We start from the raw sequence: 17,650 nt of genomic DNA on the forward strand, positions 1-17,650 counted from the left end.
TTTTTCAAACGGATTTTGGCACGCCAGAATACTAGCAGAAGATCCGAATACCAGCGAAATCAGCATTTCTTAATGAACCGACCTACTGACACGCTTCTCTCCGTAAAGTGGAACTTCACCTTCATCAGATTCCAAGGATAAGGGAAGTTTGTCTTCTTTGGAACCGCTACTTACGTTCAATTTTGTTAGTACATATTGCGGAACCAATTCAAAATGATCAATCAGACTTCATTTAGTTTAGTATTCTGTACGTTATGAAGCATGTTCCACTACCGTTTGATATTTTCTGTTGTACGTAAAAATAGAAAGTGTTGTTAAATATTTTTCTTACTTTTCCTGGGTTATATATAAATAAATGTCACAAGTCGTCTTCCACTTAAATATAATTCTTCTACAAGTTTAGATACCTTATTTTAATGCAATTGGATAAGACGCCATTTGGGATACGAAAAGAATTGTCATTTTTATTGGCCAACATTTAATCTTAGTTCCTTTAATACTTTTTATAGTGTATGATTTAGAGACGAAAGAAAGTCGACCGATTAGTACACGTACGACAATTTTTATAACGGCATCCTCCTCTGAATTGCTTTCGGTGTTTTTCAGCGGCTGATCAAGAAAATGGAATATTGCCAGTGGTTCTAATAGGGTGAAAGAGTCGGTGCGACGGTGTACACGGAATGAAGGACCAACACGTGTTTCTTTGGATGTCTTTAATGAAACAACTATAGCGGAGACGAGTCAACGCGCGCCAACACATTAATCGTTCTCGGCTAATATATGTAGTCAACTATACACTGCGTATGTACATCATGGTGAAACTGATATCGCATCCGGCAACGACACGGCGATCTCGCGCGAGGGAATTCGTCCATCTCGGTCTTCAGTCTTTCGTTTCGCGTAGGTTAATTAGAAATACACGGTGAGATTGAGCCGTTCGTTCCCCACTTGGCTGTTCCTGGACCTCGTTTCAGCCGCAACCTCGACGCTGTCTACCGTCTGAAAGATGAAAACTTTCTAAAGGGGAATTCGCTTCGCAAAACGCGTCGATAATAACGCTTTGTTTTCTTTATGCACTCGTTAATCAAATTATAGCAGGTGTTAAATGAAATTTTTTCAGGATTAGTTTTCGAGTTACGTCGTTCTCGAGACACCCTCCAAATGTATTTGCTCTGTGAAAAAGTGAATTAGAATTGAAGATACAATTATGCAGCGTAATCTGGATCTGACAATCAGACATTCTTATTCCTCATTCCGAAGGAAAATTTATTGGTTTATTATTATTAACTTCGTTGGGTAATTGAAGAGAAAGTTACTTACTATTTCGAATCGAGGACTTTCAATGAATTCAAGATGGCTGCGGTATAAATTAAGAAGTTTGTGTTGAGATATTTTAATGAAATTTTAAGAGGGGGAAACACTGTAACAGTCGAAAAAGTCGATCTTTTTGCAGAGAGAAGAAACATGTTTTAAGAACCGCGGAAGGGAAAACAATAAGGAATAATAGCGTTTATAGAAGGGTGAAACATACAAGTGTTAGTTACAGATTGTTTGATTTTATTAATGTTTTTGTAATAATGAACCAGTAAGTCAAATGTTATCAGTTAGAAGTCAATCAAACTCTCAACGCGTTTTTCTCAAAACGATGTTCTTTAACCGCGTTGGCAATAAATTTAATTCGATCGATGTGATTAACCCTCGCCGTACCATGTCCGGGTTCTTTCAGACCCAGAGCTCGAAGCCTGTCTTGACCGTTTGACGCTTGATGCCGTCTGTCGTTTGTTTAAAAACAAATTACGATAAGATGATAGTAATAATAATAGCAATAATAATAGCAATAATAATAATAATGATAATGAAAACAAAATTTTAGTATAATTGTACTGGTTACGAAAAAAAACAGTTACTTTGCAGCAACTGGGTTAGGGTTATACAGGAAACAGATGTCTGAAGGTTACAAATTTTTGTTTATGAACTATAATAGATATACATTAATTGTAATAAATCAAACGCTGATTTCATGAATTTATTGCAAGGGCGAAATTTGAAAATAATGCAAACCATATTGTACCTATTATACTTACATAGAATTTTTGATTTTTGAACATATGAAAATGGAAATTCGTTTAATGATCTGCGGTCTAATAATTAATAATTAATATATTCTGATACTGATCTGAAACAAGTTCCCAAAAATGTATCTACTTTTCAGATCATCACAGTGTTTCCCTTAATTACTTTGTATCCCCGACCAGTAGAATTTGAAATGATTTATTTAGTGTCCTAATTACCCTATCGTCATCGTCCCACGACAGTTTTTTAACCCTCTGCGAGACGGAGCAAGCGGGCCAGGCTGGCATCAATGGGTCTGGAGGTTCTCCGGAGTAATTGGAAGAATCGCGAGAAGCTGCGTTCAAGTTCGACTTCGCGCTTAGGTCGTTCATGTTTTGCACAAGACCGCCGATGTTGGGGATGTTCGACGTTGCGGACAAACCGGGTGGATTCGGCGGGGCTGGTGCCACTTTGTGCCTTGCGTACAGAGGTACTTGTCTGGCTGACGATAAACCTTTGGAAATTGCACAAATGTATTCATTAGAGGTCGGGACTCTGTTAATAAGTTCTAGTAGACGGTGTCATAATTATATCGGTGTATCTAATTATAATTCATCTTTTATTAAAATTTAATTATATAATTAATTATATAATTAAAATTTAAGCATTGAATAAATATACCGAACAAGTTCTCTACTAAGTTACAGATCATTTTATAGAGAACATTGTGGCAGAAATTGTAAGTGAAACGGTTGGAAGGATTCTAAGATTTACTGTGTCGAAAGGTCTGAGAACATAGTTTTGAGAAAAACACATTCACTTTATACGATGCGCAGTCGTTTGCAGTGTTTTCTCGTAAACTGTGAAAAGGCGGTGAAATCACCTTGGATTGCAAGATGATGTAATAATTCAGTAAACATTTTATGCTTTCTGAAATTATATTTCTTGGAAGTGAATACTAAATGAAATAATTTGTGATTAACATTTCATACGGACTTCAGCTATTTTAGTTTTTTTTTTACTTGTTTGATTTTATATAGTTTAGAGTGGATTACTTTGGATTCACTATATTGTAGAGAGCATTTGTGTATCTTCAGTATAACGTGTAAATCTGCTTTAACAATTTTGTTTGCTTCTATCCTATATAATAAAATATTATCACAATCACAACAATTATTATCATTATAGTATTTTTCACGCTCTGTAAAATTCAATAAACCCAACTATTATTTCCTCGAGCATGTTACTCACTTTTAATAGTAGCGCTGTAGGTGTTCTTCGCACCGAAAACAGGATTCTCAACGTCATTGCTGTCATTGTGAATCTCCCTCATTTCGTCATTGTTGCCATCTTCGAGAGTTTCTTGGTCAATGCGATCTTCGTCGTCGCGATCGCCTCTGGCATCCTCTTCCTCGTCGTTCTCTTCGATACTATGCGCGACATCGTGACGATTTCCTCTACGTGGAACGTCCAAAGTGTCTTGGAGCATGTTTGCACCGAGCACTTGAGGCGTAGGACTCAGTGCAGAAGGTACAGGTGATTTTTCTCGGTACCCGGTGCCCACGGAACTCACGGACCCGCTAGTCTTTGGCCTCTTACTGTAAGAACCAACAACAGTTCGATATTGTGTACGTACACCATTGCTAGGGTTACGGATTTGAGACGAAAGTATTCGAATAAGTCGAAACCATTATTTCAAATTGGAACAAATGACGCTAATCTTTTCAGATGTTAGATGTTCTATACTGTACTAGAAAATTTCATCGAAAGCGTGTATTTTTGAAATAAAAAGATAGCAGTATTCTGTGATTTATAATTTGTGTTTTGCATTCGTTCGTTCATTCTAGATTACATTATATATCCGAAATAGTTTCAAACATCCGAAAGTGTAACGAAAATGCAAACGATTCTTATAATCGGTCGAATTAATTAAGATAATCATTGTTTTCCTTACTGTTTATATATGTACAAGATTAGAACGAGTATAATAACTCCTAGAAGACCCAAGACAGCGCCGAACACTGCAACCAGCAGGACGCTACTGCCCAACCAGGCAGGTGCAGCTCTCGCAGCAATTGGCAATGACCCAGTGTTTGGTATGTGGACGATAACTGGGATCATACTAGACCTGGTATAACAGTATAAAACATAACTCCGTAAAACAATATGAAATTAAGTAATCGACGACGTTAGGAATTCTTTTATTTCTGTTTTCTTTGCATACCTAGGAGGACGACCCGAGTCGGAAGCGACAGCTACCAATCGTGCCAGGGAACCATTGATCGTTGATGCTGTCCTCAGCATCAGCTCTCCGCTGTCTCGAATCTCGAATGACCTGATGCAATTGAAGTTTTAGTGATTTATATTAAGTAGTGTTTACGCAGAGTGATGAGAAGAGTTCAGAACTTCTTAGGCTATTGGTACTTGTTAAACATTGTTGAAAGGTCCTAATAAACGTGACTCTAATAGTTAATATTTTAATATGTTACAGACGATCCTTCTATGTCATTTTATACAGTATTCAAATGTACACGCGTAGTTTTAACAATACCTTGCATCGGGACCTCGAAGAGACAGGCTAACTTTGTCGTCTCTGTCGCCATCGGCGGCCTCCAGTTTTCCTAAAGATATCATTATTAAGATCGCATGACCGGGTATTAATGAATTCATAGGACGAAACCGTGCAAGAGAAAGTAGCTCACCGACAATGGATCCCTCTTTCAAGGTTGCAGCGTGAAATTCATATCTGGGATGACGAAACCGGGGTTCCCATTCATTTACGTCCTCGACGGAAACGTTCACCCGCGACGTGTCGTTCTGAAATAAAATGTTCGATATCAGCTAATCATAAATGCGTGCGATTTCAATAAATGGACTCTTGTAATTTTTACGAGTCAATACAATGAAGTTATCCTTCATTTTCTTCATTCTTGCGTGCGATAAATTATTGGTATTGGTTAATTTGTATACCAGCACGAAAATTTCCAAGTAAGAGGAACGCTCCGCTTTCGAGAAACAAATTGACCCGAACAAACGACGAGGGTTAAGAAACTCACATGATGGCCGTCGGTGACGCGAACCAGAAAACTATGATGGATTCGTCTCTCGTAGTCCAAAGTTCCTTTTAATATCAGCTCGCCGGAGTTCGTGATGGAGAATCTCTCTAGATCCTCGATCGCTCCGACCAGCCAGAACCTTAAATTCTGGAACAGACACGTACGCAGATATACGTATGAGAAAGTTCGTTAGCACGGATCATCAATTTCTGTTTTTCGTACTCACGGAATCCACTTTATTCACTCCTGTCGTTAATAAAACGCTACCGGGTGGCGTGTTCTCGGGGATACTCGTGTGATGATCCCGTCTGATGAACTTGATAGGCAATCTTCCGCCTAATTCGCGTCGTTTTGATTGATTAGTGCTGTTTTAGGAATGGAATCGATCAAACGTAACTGTTAATTGCTTACCAGCGGTGGGCTCCACGCTCCAATCGCTTTCCCGGGATACAACGATCGTCGAGAGCGCATATTTGTCCGCATTGTCTACCTGCGTGGCCTGTAATTGCATTCATTCAGTTTTTATCTTCAGTGTTTATTTGCATTTTAAGTGCATTGCTTGTTAAACATTTACGATTCACGGCTAAGCGTTCACCTTCATTTTGTCAATAATAATAGCAATTTCGATTACCAATGAACAAAGCACACCGTGTAATAAATTCAAATAATATCTTTCGAGAGCCGATACATTAAAAATAAGAGACATATCTGCCAGAGATAAAGAAAATACTGTACAAGGCATAAATGATTAGACGCGGCGATAGCGATTTAGCGACTGTCCACGCGTTGGAATCACCGTTCCATCTCATTCCATCATATCATTAGTCAGGCGCATCACTCGATAAATACATTAATATTTAGTTGAACGATGGTATTATTCGTCTTATTATTATAAATTTTCACCGTATCCGCGGATGACGCCATGTACAATCAAATTGAATATTAGCTTTTAATGTAGTATTGGTTTTTCCTTGATAAACTGTCAACTTTTGCGTTGACCAGCGTGTGTTTCAAGGCTCGCAAATGAGAAAATTCGAAATAATGAATCTTAAGTTCTTGGTGTTCGTATAAATTCTAACATAAATTACCATATAAATTGTTTAAATGTTAAAGTTTTTGGGGTCAATCGGTAATTAGCCCTAGTTTTGCCGGTGCCAAGACTGTCCGTGAAACAGTTTAATCAAGTGCAATAATGGAGTACGCTATTTACCTTGACAACGATCGTTGCCGGAGAGAGCAGTTCATGCTCGTGTAGCAGTCGCGTGATGGTAACTTCGGCAGTATCAGGATTTAACGTAAGGAACGGCAGAATTCCACCTTGGATCGTGTATTTTACCGGTGCGTTGATTCCCACGTCTTGATCTACAGCTTTTATCGGAGCAGGGTCCACTATCAGCACTCTCCGCTAAAAAATATATTCGATTCATACTCAATTTATCAGTCTCTGCAATCTTCAACCGTATGAATGCCACAGATCTTTACAGCGTTCTCTTCGTTAAAAACATTAGGCAACGCAATAGTGCTTCTTTAATTAATTGACTTAATTCTTTAATTAATTAGATTACTTAAAACGTTAAGTCGTTGAAAAGTTTTTTAATTAATGAAAAAGTTGCTTCAAATGACCTCAGAATGATATTAGCAACGTTTTGTAGTCGTACCAGTTTTATTTGTCGAGGGATGATGATTTTATACTGATCACTTTGAAAGGCAGGATTCTGGTCATCAGCATCGATTACGTTCACGTGGAGCGTCGTGGTGGACGATTTCGGTGGATTCCCTTGATCCTGATGGTAGAAAACAATTCTCTTGTAAACTCACGATATTTCAAATAATTGCAATTGTATTTATTAATTACCTGTGCGCGGATGTCAACGGAGAAATTAGATAGACTCTCGTAATCCAGTGGCTTCCTAAGAACCAGGGTCCCCTCCAAAGCGTTCACGAATACGAAATAGTCCTGGAAAAACGTATTGACGTAGAAGGCATACAATCTAGAGCAACAATTTGATCGGTGATCATTTTTATAATAATCAGTCCCTTTATACAAATTCATGCTTTTGTAAGAAACTTTCTTTTCTGTTTTTGTATTTGAAATATTCTGAAAAATGTCTTTTATTCTGTATAATGCGCATGCCGCGGATATTTATATTTATTTATTTATACTTTAAATCATAACAATTGCTTTAATTGTAATACAATTGCTTTAATTGTAACATTTTATCTGTCTAACCTGTATATTTTTCTGCGCATTTATCGTACGTAAAATAAATTTTATGCGATTTTTGTGTAATTGTAATGAAAAATATAAATTACTGAATGCGGTCCGGGTAAAACAGCATATTGTACAGTAGAAAAGGGTCCTGGCTGATCGGCGTCCACGGCTCGCACCCCTTGCAGAACCCTTGTGCCAACCACAGTGACCTAAAATTGAGACAATAAAGTCGAAAGAATAAGTATATATTGATTGTGCAAGTATTTCGGGCAAGTACAAGCGTATTACCTCCGAGATATTAAGTACGTAAGGCGCGTTAACAAATTGCGGGGCATTGTCATTCGCGTCAGTCACGCGAATATTAACTGGTATCACGAATCCCTGTTGATAAGAAGCAAACAATGAGAATTAATTAAAAGTATGATTTCGATGTAACATGGTGCAAACATAATAACTTTTTATAACATTTATCTATGTATAATAATATTATTATGTATTATTATTATTATTGTTATTATTATTATGTATAAAATAAAGTATTTTTGCACCGATCAACATCGAATAAAATATATCGCAACTTTCGTGAAGTAATGAACTATGTTTTTAACGTGTCGCATTTTCGTATCATCTGTACTCCTTGTTGTGCGCAAGAATTTCTTTTTAAGCAATGCAGAAGAAATTAACAATATTATAGGGTAGTAGATTGTAATTTCGTTACTGCACAATGGTAAATTGAAGCTTACTGGATCCAACGTGTGTTTCCTTTCGCAAATGACATTCACGTAGACGCTGGCAGGTCCGTCGATACCCTCTTTGTCAAGGGGTCTGACCAGAGACAGGTTCTTCGAATACGCTGCGAACGCGACAGGACTGTCTATCTCCTGGAGCCTGAGTTCGATATCACCCTGGGGTGAGGGATCTCCTAGCACACCGAGGACGCCCACGGTGTCACCGACCGGTAGATCTTCGTTGACGAAGAGGTGCGCGGCGGTGGCACCATTCTCCAGGAAACATCGCGCGTCACGGATCACTATAAAAATCAAGTACGATAAGTCTCCAGGCCCTGACATTAACTTTATAATCTTTTAGAGACTACAATATCTAATTAAGAACTTATTAACAAATTATTCTATGTCAACGGCGATTGCAACTTCAATCATTCCCCAATGATATAATCTAATAATTTCGTTTTATATTATTATGCAGGAAATGATTTTTAAGATTCCACTAGTGTAGTAAAATAATTGAAAATCCTATCAACCCCTTTGCACTATAAACATCGTGTCAGACTCACGATATCGTGCAGAATCTACGAAACAAAGTTTTTCCATTATGTAAATTCTAAAATGAAAGTAATTGAAATCATACGGGAAATAAAAATCATTTTCTTACGGAAATGATCAAGGACAAAGAAAGTGGTGGTAATCAACGTAGGTAAGAAAGAAAATGTATTGCTCTTTAGGAATAAATCGAAAAGTTCAAAATACGAATTTAAAGAACTTGAAAGCGGTTTTCTTGAAACATTGCTGTTGAAGGTCAGCTTTCAGATGCCGGAAGTGGGGAGAAGATTCGGTTGGCACAATACTAACAAAGATTTTTTTTTCAGCTTCCTGCTGATACACGCGATCAAGTCTCCTCGATGCGTGCTGAGAAACGGTGCCTGGATGTGGTTTTGGGGTTTCCGGGGTTTGAAAAACTGGTTTAGCAAATAGTTGAGAACAACGGTGACTCTTATATGGAATGCTTACCATCCCATAGATCACAGTTAAATTATCAATAAACTACTTAATCGTCGCCTAATGTATGAAAGCTGGAAAGGGTGAATTTCTTCAAATGTTTACACTAAAATATCCCTTAACCCTTTGCACTACGATTCCTTTTACGCTGCGTTCATTAGCACTTATTTATCCTTAATATTTTTAATAAAAGGACCAAACAATTTTTCTTCCTTTTATTGTCTTTATGTATTTTTGTTCCTAAGCTTTGCTAACAGAAGAATTTATTTTTATTTCAACGTAGAAGAAATTAATAATATTCAGTAGAAGAAATTAATAATATTCATATTTAGTAGATCTTGCATGGAATCTGTATCACAAGTCTGACTCGTTATAATAGTGTAAGGGATTAATGAAAGTCGTTTTCGTAGAAGACTTGCAACCACAGTGCGTCTTTTTTCCGTCTTAATCATTTGTCTGCTAGTGTACAAATAACTGATAATACAATCATACAGGAAATTTAATTGAGTTCATATTGGGCTAAGCGAAGTTCAGGCGGCCATAGCACCGAGCAATGGCAAGTGCCCTGGTAGAAACCTATATTCCAGTGGCGGATGGAGTGGTCATCCACGTTCGCGATCCGTCGTACAGATAAAAAGTTAGATATTCACACAGAAACACGGTAGATCCACGTGTGTCGACCAGTGGCTGCACACGTAGACGTCATTTAACAGGAGCTTGTGCACGAGGGTTAGACGTGCGCGCTCCCTTGGAGCGGAGTTCCGCCTGCTGCCAACTCACGGCGCGCCGTCGACGATGCAACGTTCCGGCGCGGCGTTGCCTTTCGTAATCTTTTTTCCCTCCCCGATCCGAAGACTTTTCCACAAGAAAACGATGATACTCGCTTTAACGAAGGTGGATTCTAACGTAGCACTGCAGCGCGGAGAATAATCTGATTAAGAGTCGACGCACACGGGCCCGCACACCGGCCGCTCTCGAGCCAGAACAATCAATATTTTTGCCGCTTCGAAGACTTTTCCAGGAGGGAACGATGTGGTATTCGCCTTAATGACGAAGGGGATTTTTAACGTAGCATCGCGCTGCTGAAAATAGTCGGAAGCCAACGGACACTGACCACTTTCGAGCCACAACGATAAATATTTTCGCCACGTGGGTCATTTTGTAAACGACGAATTGTAAATGAATATTGAAAAAATGAAGGAAATTTGCTTGTCGCTTATAATATAATTTTGTTATAGAATTGATGCTCAAATGTATAAAATTGAGAAAGTCAAATACAAATATTCGTCATAGAGAACAGGTAACACATTTTTCAGCATTTGAGAAAGAAACGGTGGTCAGTCATCGTGTGAAAGGTCCTGCATTACATACATGTATAATTGCAATGATACTAAATAGTTTAGAGAATTTGCGTGACAAAGTACAAATTACCGTATTACGCGTAAATGTGATTTAAGTACTCAAATGAATGAATAATTTCGTAATTAAATCTTTCCGGTACACTAGAACATCGATTATACGGTCCTCCCATATTACAATTTTTTATTTTACCGACCAGTATGCAAAACGATCTACGATAATAATTGATAAAAACCAAATTTGTCACTAAGTAACGTTCAACATTAGTGTCACTCTGATTAGCATAGATAATCGAGGTTCCACTGTGTTTTACTTTCAATTTTAGAAATGTAATCTGGAAAATTCAATTAAAAATTTATATTTAGGAGGTATAAATTACTAATAGTATACTTAAACTGTATTAGAACAAATAACCAAATTCTTCGCAGTACATTTGTCCTAGAAATAGAAAACACAGCCGTAAAAATGTTGCAATTGTAAGAACGGCGAAATTCATCCTTAGAATTATTTATCCGCTATGCTACAAGCTCTATTAACCAGTCTATGCAATAAGAAGTAACGTAAAATTTACAAGTAAAATGCTCGCTTATGCGCTATCTCAACAACTGACGAGCTTCCTGTATAACGAGATAACGGGTGACTGTTATGGAAATGAGGGATACCGATCGCGTGAATAAGCAGATTAACGTTCCCGACAAAATTGTCGAGAGTTATGATTAGCAAAGAAAGTATCGCGCAGTTACACGAAATCACGCACGGAGGAAAATCCGTGTCCGCGGATTTCATTAATTAATTATTCAACGGCGCGCACGAAAACCAGGAACTCGATGAATCAAGTGTTAATCAGAGTTTCCCTTCCATTCACTCTTCGCTAAGCAATTTAAACTTTTAAAGTGTAATTCCAGTCATTCCATTGTATTTCATCCCTTCTCGTACAAGTAGCTATCATTGCTATAACTTAGCAGACGTCTGAATATACAATTTATCTATTAAACGCCAATAAATGAGGTGATACTTTTGCCAGTATGTACTTCAGTTTCAGAACAATCCTAATTGTAACTCTCAGTTTATCTAATATATTTAATCTACTCAATATATTTTTAAAAGAAACAAGGAACTACTGGATAGTATTCAGAATAATTTTTCAATTAACTTTTTATTGTATTTTTAAACCTTTTTAAACTGATGTAAACGTCAGTCGTTTTGAAAATGTCTGTATTATTTAGTGACAATCCATGCTAACAATGAACACAAATAACTCGCGGGACAGATTGGAAGAAATGTTTAAAAATACTTTGTTTAACCTTTGATATTTTTATGGAGAAAATGTCATCCTTAAATAATAAAAGTTTTATAAAACTGGATTAATTTAGGCTGTTTATTAAAAAAGGATCCACGCGAAGAACAAAATATTTCTGACTGTTCACTATCTATGTAAGTATTAAACAAATAAGTAACATACATCATCAATATAATTGTATTTTCTCCAAATAAAAGTGGACAATATAATTGCAGAGAAAGACAAATTACTACCGTGTTTCTTCCTAATCAGATAATCCACCTAATTCCACCAATTAGAACTAGAATACCATTTTAATTACAATGCTGTCCAGTTTCCAATGAAAATATCTCTTTCACCCGCCTCTCTCCTATCACGTTTCGCGGATATCACGTCCACGTACTTACGAAACACGTCGTTTCTTACCACCTGTGCCCACCTCGTCGCAAATGCACTTCCCTGTCATGCCGTATTCAATATTTTTTTGCAATCGCGTAGAGCAGTGCAAGAAACGTTAATTATAATTATTAACACGCTCGCGAAGTGGATCACCCATTTCCATCGTCCCTGGAGCGTTCAAAAGCAACGAAAATAAAGAAGAAGAAGAAGACCTAGGAAGAAAAGGACACCGGCGATAGACTAGCGTGTCACAATTTTCGCAAGACCGTCGTCAACTTTCCAAATCGTTCGATCGTTGTCTCCGCGAATGCCGGCGACGGGCATCGAAGGGAAACGGAACTTTCGTAGTCATCTCAGGCCTTAGTTTCCGTTGCAACCTGCGATCCCCGTGCGTAACCGTTCGCACGCGATCAACCGTGTGATGAAACGGAAGAAGGGGACCGATTAAGGTCGCGAGCAAATTGGTCGCCGCCACTGGCTAAGGTAGAGGCAGGCTGGGAAGACAAGGGAGCAGGGCAAACCGCGGAACAGACGGGACGAAAAGGTGGAAGCAGGGGCAGGAGGTGAACAGGTGGCGTGAGAAAACGAGGAGGACCCACATTGTCCACTGTAGAAGTGCAGCGTGCAGCACAGAATTGGCAGGATCCTGAGAACGTTGTGTCTCATGGCGAACCAAGAACATCCTTCACCGGTCCCAGCATCCACCGATGCATCTATAATTGAAAAACATTTACGATTCGATTAGCAGTTATTGTCGAGAGATTGCGATTTAGGAATTCGACGTGTAATCGTTAGGTAGTGCCCATAGATTCGCGCTGTTTAATTATTTTGTTATTTAACCCTTATCCGTCCTTTGTCTTACCGACATTATTTCTAAATTCTAGATAATCAATTTTAATGACAGAAAATCATGGGAAAAGAGATTATGGAGAGTTTCATTCTTTGCACTCAATTCTTCCCTTTCAGGGGGGACAACAAAAATACCGATAATTATGGTACTTTTAGCATTAACAATTTTTCTTTCATTATTTTCTACTGCTGTAAAAATAAATATTTCCGACCTTTTGATAGGTGATCAGGAAAAATTCTCGAAATGTAAAGGGTTAAAGTGAAATTGCACACGTTTAAAATGTTGCAAGAAGTGTTGAATCGTTGCAAAACAAACATAGCGAGTAAACGTAATCCTACAATGTTCACTGACTGCAGGAAATACAGAATTCATATTTTTAAATTTCTTTTTGAAAAAGAAAAGAATGGAAAGGAAGTGTCGCATCAATCAAAGAGAGATATTACGTCGAAGTCAACTCGGAAATTACTCATTACAAACAAGAAAGAAAAACGCTATCAGATCTTGATTAGACTTAACTGGATTATCAAAACATAGTTGCTTATTATCAGATTGTGTCTGTCACATATATTGCGATCAGTATAAATATATTCTTATCGCAAAGTCATGGGTCGTTTTAAAATTTAAAAAAAAATTTTTTTTTTATCTATAAAGGATTAGAAAATAAATTCCTTTATTATATTTACTTAAAGTGTAACATGCCAGGAGGATTGTGTCGTTATTAATGAAACTATGTATTGCTAAACATGACCGCACTATCGACACATTTTAAGGTCATCTTTACGTAGCCACCATTCTCCGCTTCCCCCTTTTTTCCAAACATACTACCACCTGCCATAACTTACTTAGTAAGCATCGCCAATTTCGAGGGTCCCATTACACCGTATCATGTTTTCCCAAAACTTTACAGTTTCATTTACACGTATTTATAATTTAATTACATTCATTTCTCTAGAAACAGCGAACGTTAATTTACTTTCCTACATGACTGTATAAGCTTCTACGTATCATCCATTGTATTCTTTCCCCGAAGTTTCACATGTACCGGGAAACCTTGTAGTCTAATAATGGTTCTACTGTTCTACTGACACGAGAAACACAATCGGTAAGCGATAGTTGCCCCGTGCGCCGTGGGGCACGAGCAAACAGCGAACAACAAAAGCGAGCGTAAACATTTGTTGGATCGATGTCGGATGATCCAGTGACGGGCCAAAAAAAAAACGAGCGTCCGTGTCTGCAACCGGTGAACATAACGCGTGGTTAGAAAGCATGCGAAGAAACTACTTTATTACGTGAAACCTAGATACGTGGAACGACATCCGAATCCGGTAAGTGGGGGTGGCGAGAGGGATAGTTCGACGATAGTGCGCGTTTCAGGCCAAAGATGGAATCGGCCTCTGAGAAAACGGTCTCTCCTTTTTCCTTGTTCGAAGGTTTCTTAAATACCACTCGACTGGAACGAATCATTTTTACTGTACACGTTAAGTACTTGATGTCAGGCTTAAATGTACCCGCGAAATTATAGTAATTTAATGAATGGAGCTGAAACTAGAAAGTTAAAATTAATCGCAGTGGATGCTACCGTGTCACTTTGACATTTCATGAATTTAGTCAACTTATTTTAGTTTATTAAAATAGTTCACATTGTAAATTAAAATTTATTATTATTAAATTGAAATTCACATTTATTATATTTAAGTGTATTATAAATTTTAGTTCATTCTGATAGTTTATTCTATTTAGTGTATTTTTAAAAGTTTATTCTAAAATAAATAGAAATGAATTTCTAGTCAAATATTAGTGTTACCAATAAGTGCCAATAAGCCGACGTGTTAAAAAATAAGTTCTTGCTTTCCTTTTTATTGTCACTATTCACAGAAACAATGATTACTCTCGAGTCATATGTTTCAGAAATGAGATATACAATTGTTTGCTTTGAAAATGAATTTTTGCGCTAATATATCTAGTCGACTTATCAATAACTTCCGGCACAGCTAGATAGAATCCATTGTTCGTATTTATCCATTATGAGTCACCGGGAAAAACGAGTTTCGCTTTCACTAAATAGATAAGGGTTGAAACCAAATAAAATTAAAAAAGAACAAAAAAATAAATAAGAAGACTAAATAAATGTCTCGTGAAAAACTGGAAGTTATTCATGGTTCGAGCTAGTACGATCAAATGTATTAATTGAGATTTACAAAAGGTGTGAAGGTTGAAAGAATAGTGGACATTATCGTACATATTGGCTTTCCTGTTTTTAATTTCAAAGATTATTAAGTCGACAGTCAAGGTGTGGAATAAACAGCTGGTGCAGCCTGCGCCCTTATTGGCTTCCTTACAATTCACTTTCTCAGCTGGAAGAAGGGCACGCATTATACCAGCTGCTTCTTTAAATGCTGCAACGCGTAATATACAGTTCCTATATATTCTTTATGAAATGTAAATTACCATCTTTTTCACTTTTTATTCATTTAAATCTGCAAGGACGAATGCCGCCATATTGGCAACATCAGGTACTAATTATTAAAGTTGCAAGCAAATGATTTGATTATTTAAGTTATAAAAAATCCCAGTATCGAACACTTTGGTACATGATATTAAACTTTCGAGAAAATTCGCGACCTCAAAGTCTTTAAATTATCCTGAAACAAAACGTACTTTACGAACAAGGACAATGGAGACCATTCATTAACGATCTTCTTAAAGTATCGAACCGAACGAGACTGTGAACTGATTCTCGTTTAACGATCAATAGGAAAATCGTTGAGAATCCCCGGCGAACACAGGGTCCTCTTTATTTTTCCACGGCCCTGCAATTGATCGATGAAACAATCTGATGGGTTAATTACACGACGTTGCACCACGTTTCGAAAACAAGGACCCGAGAACTTTCTAATCTAGTTTACTTCAACAAGTTTCCCGGTTGTATCCGTGGATCACTTCGATCGGTTTCGCCCTCGATCTCGTAATAATAAATAGCAGAAACGGTCGAGGCGCCGCGGTCGCGTCGGTACGTCGATGATGAGGCTTCGGTTAAAGATTAGCAGCGAGAAGCGGCGGTGTAATCACCGTATCCTTGTTAAAGTCGCCAATTACGTTTTCTATCGGCTGGAACAAAAGCGGTAAAAGCAAGCTGCCCCGCGAGAGTAAGCGGAAATAAGCCGGGGAACAAGGATTCCTAGTAGGGCCAAATGATTTATACGGGATACGCGAGCCGGATACGATGGCTATGTGGGCCACGGTACTCCTCGAATTCATGGGACCGTAAACTGAAACGTACTGCTATGGGCAACCGGCGTAAAGTTCTTCCCCCTGGCCAGCATTCACGGCGCGCCGCGGCCCCGCCGATTCGACGGGGGACGAATCAGATGAATCACTTCGTTTCCTTCGTTACTCGGTTTTTCAACACTTGGTTCTGTGCGCACGGTGCTATTAAGCCCGAGCATATACATCAGATTGTACGGAAGATAATAATGCCCTTCAAAGAGAGTTGAAATGCGAATTTTAAATATTTATAGTGAATTTTATTCAACGATGTGTCGTTCATTTTGCGATTATTCTAGAGTAGTCTCGTCCTTTATTGGCAAAAAGATGTCATAAATTTTGCGCAAAAGTCGAAATTACTTTCAGAAGGACCTAATACCAGCAGCATTGAAGAATCTACCTCGAGACAAGTAATGAAGACAACTTGTCACAATTACAAACCATGATTTAAAATTGATCTACATATTTTTCTTTTCGAGTATCCGTATACTCCTAGACAGCTCGACGAGTACACTCGTCGCAGCTCGATTTTTATTGCGCACGCAAAAACACATCTCTCAGCAAGATTCCACCATGAGGGTATAAGAAATCAACACAGCGTTACTGCATTCACACAGTAGTAGCCAGACAAGTAAAAGTACCATTTAATTGCGTTAATCCTTTCCACCATGAAGCATTATTAATAGTACGTTAGAAGCTACATAAAACATTCCAAATAACAAAATACAGAACACATTGTTCTTCGGCATTTCGCGTTGTCTTTTATCAGCAGCAACGGCTACTTACCCCAATCAGCGTTCGTCGAACAACTTATCGCTCAACGCTCCAAATTTCTTCGCCACTCGGAGTGGTTCCCTCGATCGCCGCAAACCACCAACAAACTATATCTCCATTCAAACCATCACCATTCGCGGGAACCGGCTACATTCACTTCAGTCATCCTTTAACGAGAATCAAACACCGCCGTACACTTTCCGTCTCTCCACTTTAGATCCCTCGGCATTGAACATCGGGGTACCATGGGGCTTGCGGATCGTTCTCGTTCGATTTATTTGATACGATCTGCGAGATCCCAGGTTTCCTTCGAGTAACCAAATTTTTTTTGTATACGATCCACGAGGGTCCCAGAAGATTCGAGAGACACCGGAACAGGCACACTTGTCCGCTTAGCGGCCAGCAGGACTCGCCACAGCGAAACGCGAACGTGCAAAGAGCTCTGTGGAACGGCACTCGGGAAGTGCCCCATTGTTCGGAAGGGGGGAATCGACGGCCAACCGAACGCCTTCCTGGCCCCGCTTCCGAACAAGTATTTTACTTTCGACAGGTGGAAATCGCGCGAGTATGTGTGTACCGCGAGCGCGCACGCTACCCTCCGCTTTCCCAGCTGCGTGAAAGCCGAAATTCGACGCTTGGGAAAACCGATGGCTTCCGTTCCGTGCCGGG

General features: G+C 38.5%; 1 protein-coding gene across 1 annotated transcript; it reads right to left on the bottom strand.

Moving 5' to 3' along the window:
* Positions 1-717: 717 nt before the first annotated feature.
* Positions 718-17,054, bottom strand: Cad96cb (protocadherin Fat 4-like Cad96Ca). The gene is made up of 18 exons (XM_078176531.1): positions 16,994-17,054; positions 12,693-12,806; positions 8,064-8,350; positions 7,609-7,701; positions 7,422-7,529; positions 6,964-7,065; positions 6,767-6,892; positions 6,319-6,513; positions 5,520-5,607; positions 5,335-5,444; positions 5,109-5,255; positions 4,755-4,869; positions 4,604-4,673; positions 4,277-4,387; positions 4,007-4,180; positions 3,304-3,650; positions 2,292-2,566; positions 718-999 (listed from the first exon to the last, which is right to left on the bottom strand). Exons 2-18 carry the CDS (start codon positions 12,757-12,759, stop codon positions 910-912), a joined length of 2,505 nt encoding a protein of 834 aa, XP_078032657.1. The 5' UTR covers positions 12,760-12,806; positions 16,994-17,054; the 3' UTR covers positions 718-909.
* Between the last annotated feature and the right edge of the window lie 596 nt (positions 17,055-17,650).

The sequence above is a fragment of the Augochlora pura genome, chromosome 1, assembly GCF_028453695.1.
Source record: "Augochlora pura isolate Apur16 chromosome 1, APUR_v2.2.1, whole genome shotgun sequence".
NCBI lineage: Eukaryota > Metazoa > Arthropoda > Insecta > Hymenoptera > Halictidae > Augochlora > Augochlora pura.

What these genes read in the sequence shown, in the direction of transcription:
- Cad96cb (XM_078176531.1), bottom strand. Translation starts at nt 12,759, where the DNA reads ATGAGACACAACGTTCTCAGGATCCTGCCAATTCTGTGCTGCACGCTG. An exon ending in GACTCGGGTCGTCCTCCTAG is followed by an intron (nt 4,181 to 4,276) that starts GTATGCAAAGAA and finishes CTGTTATACCAG; the next exon opens with GTCTAGTATGATCCCAGTTA. An exon ending in CTACAGCGCTACTATTAAAA is followed by an intron (nt 2,567 to 3,303) that starts GTGAGTAACATG and finishes CAATTTCCAAAG; the next exon opens with GTTTATCGTCAGCCAGACAA.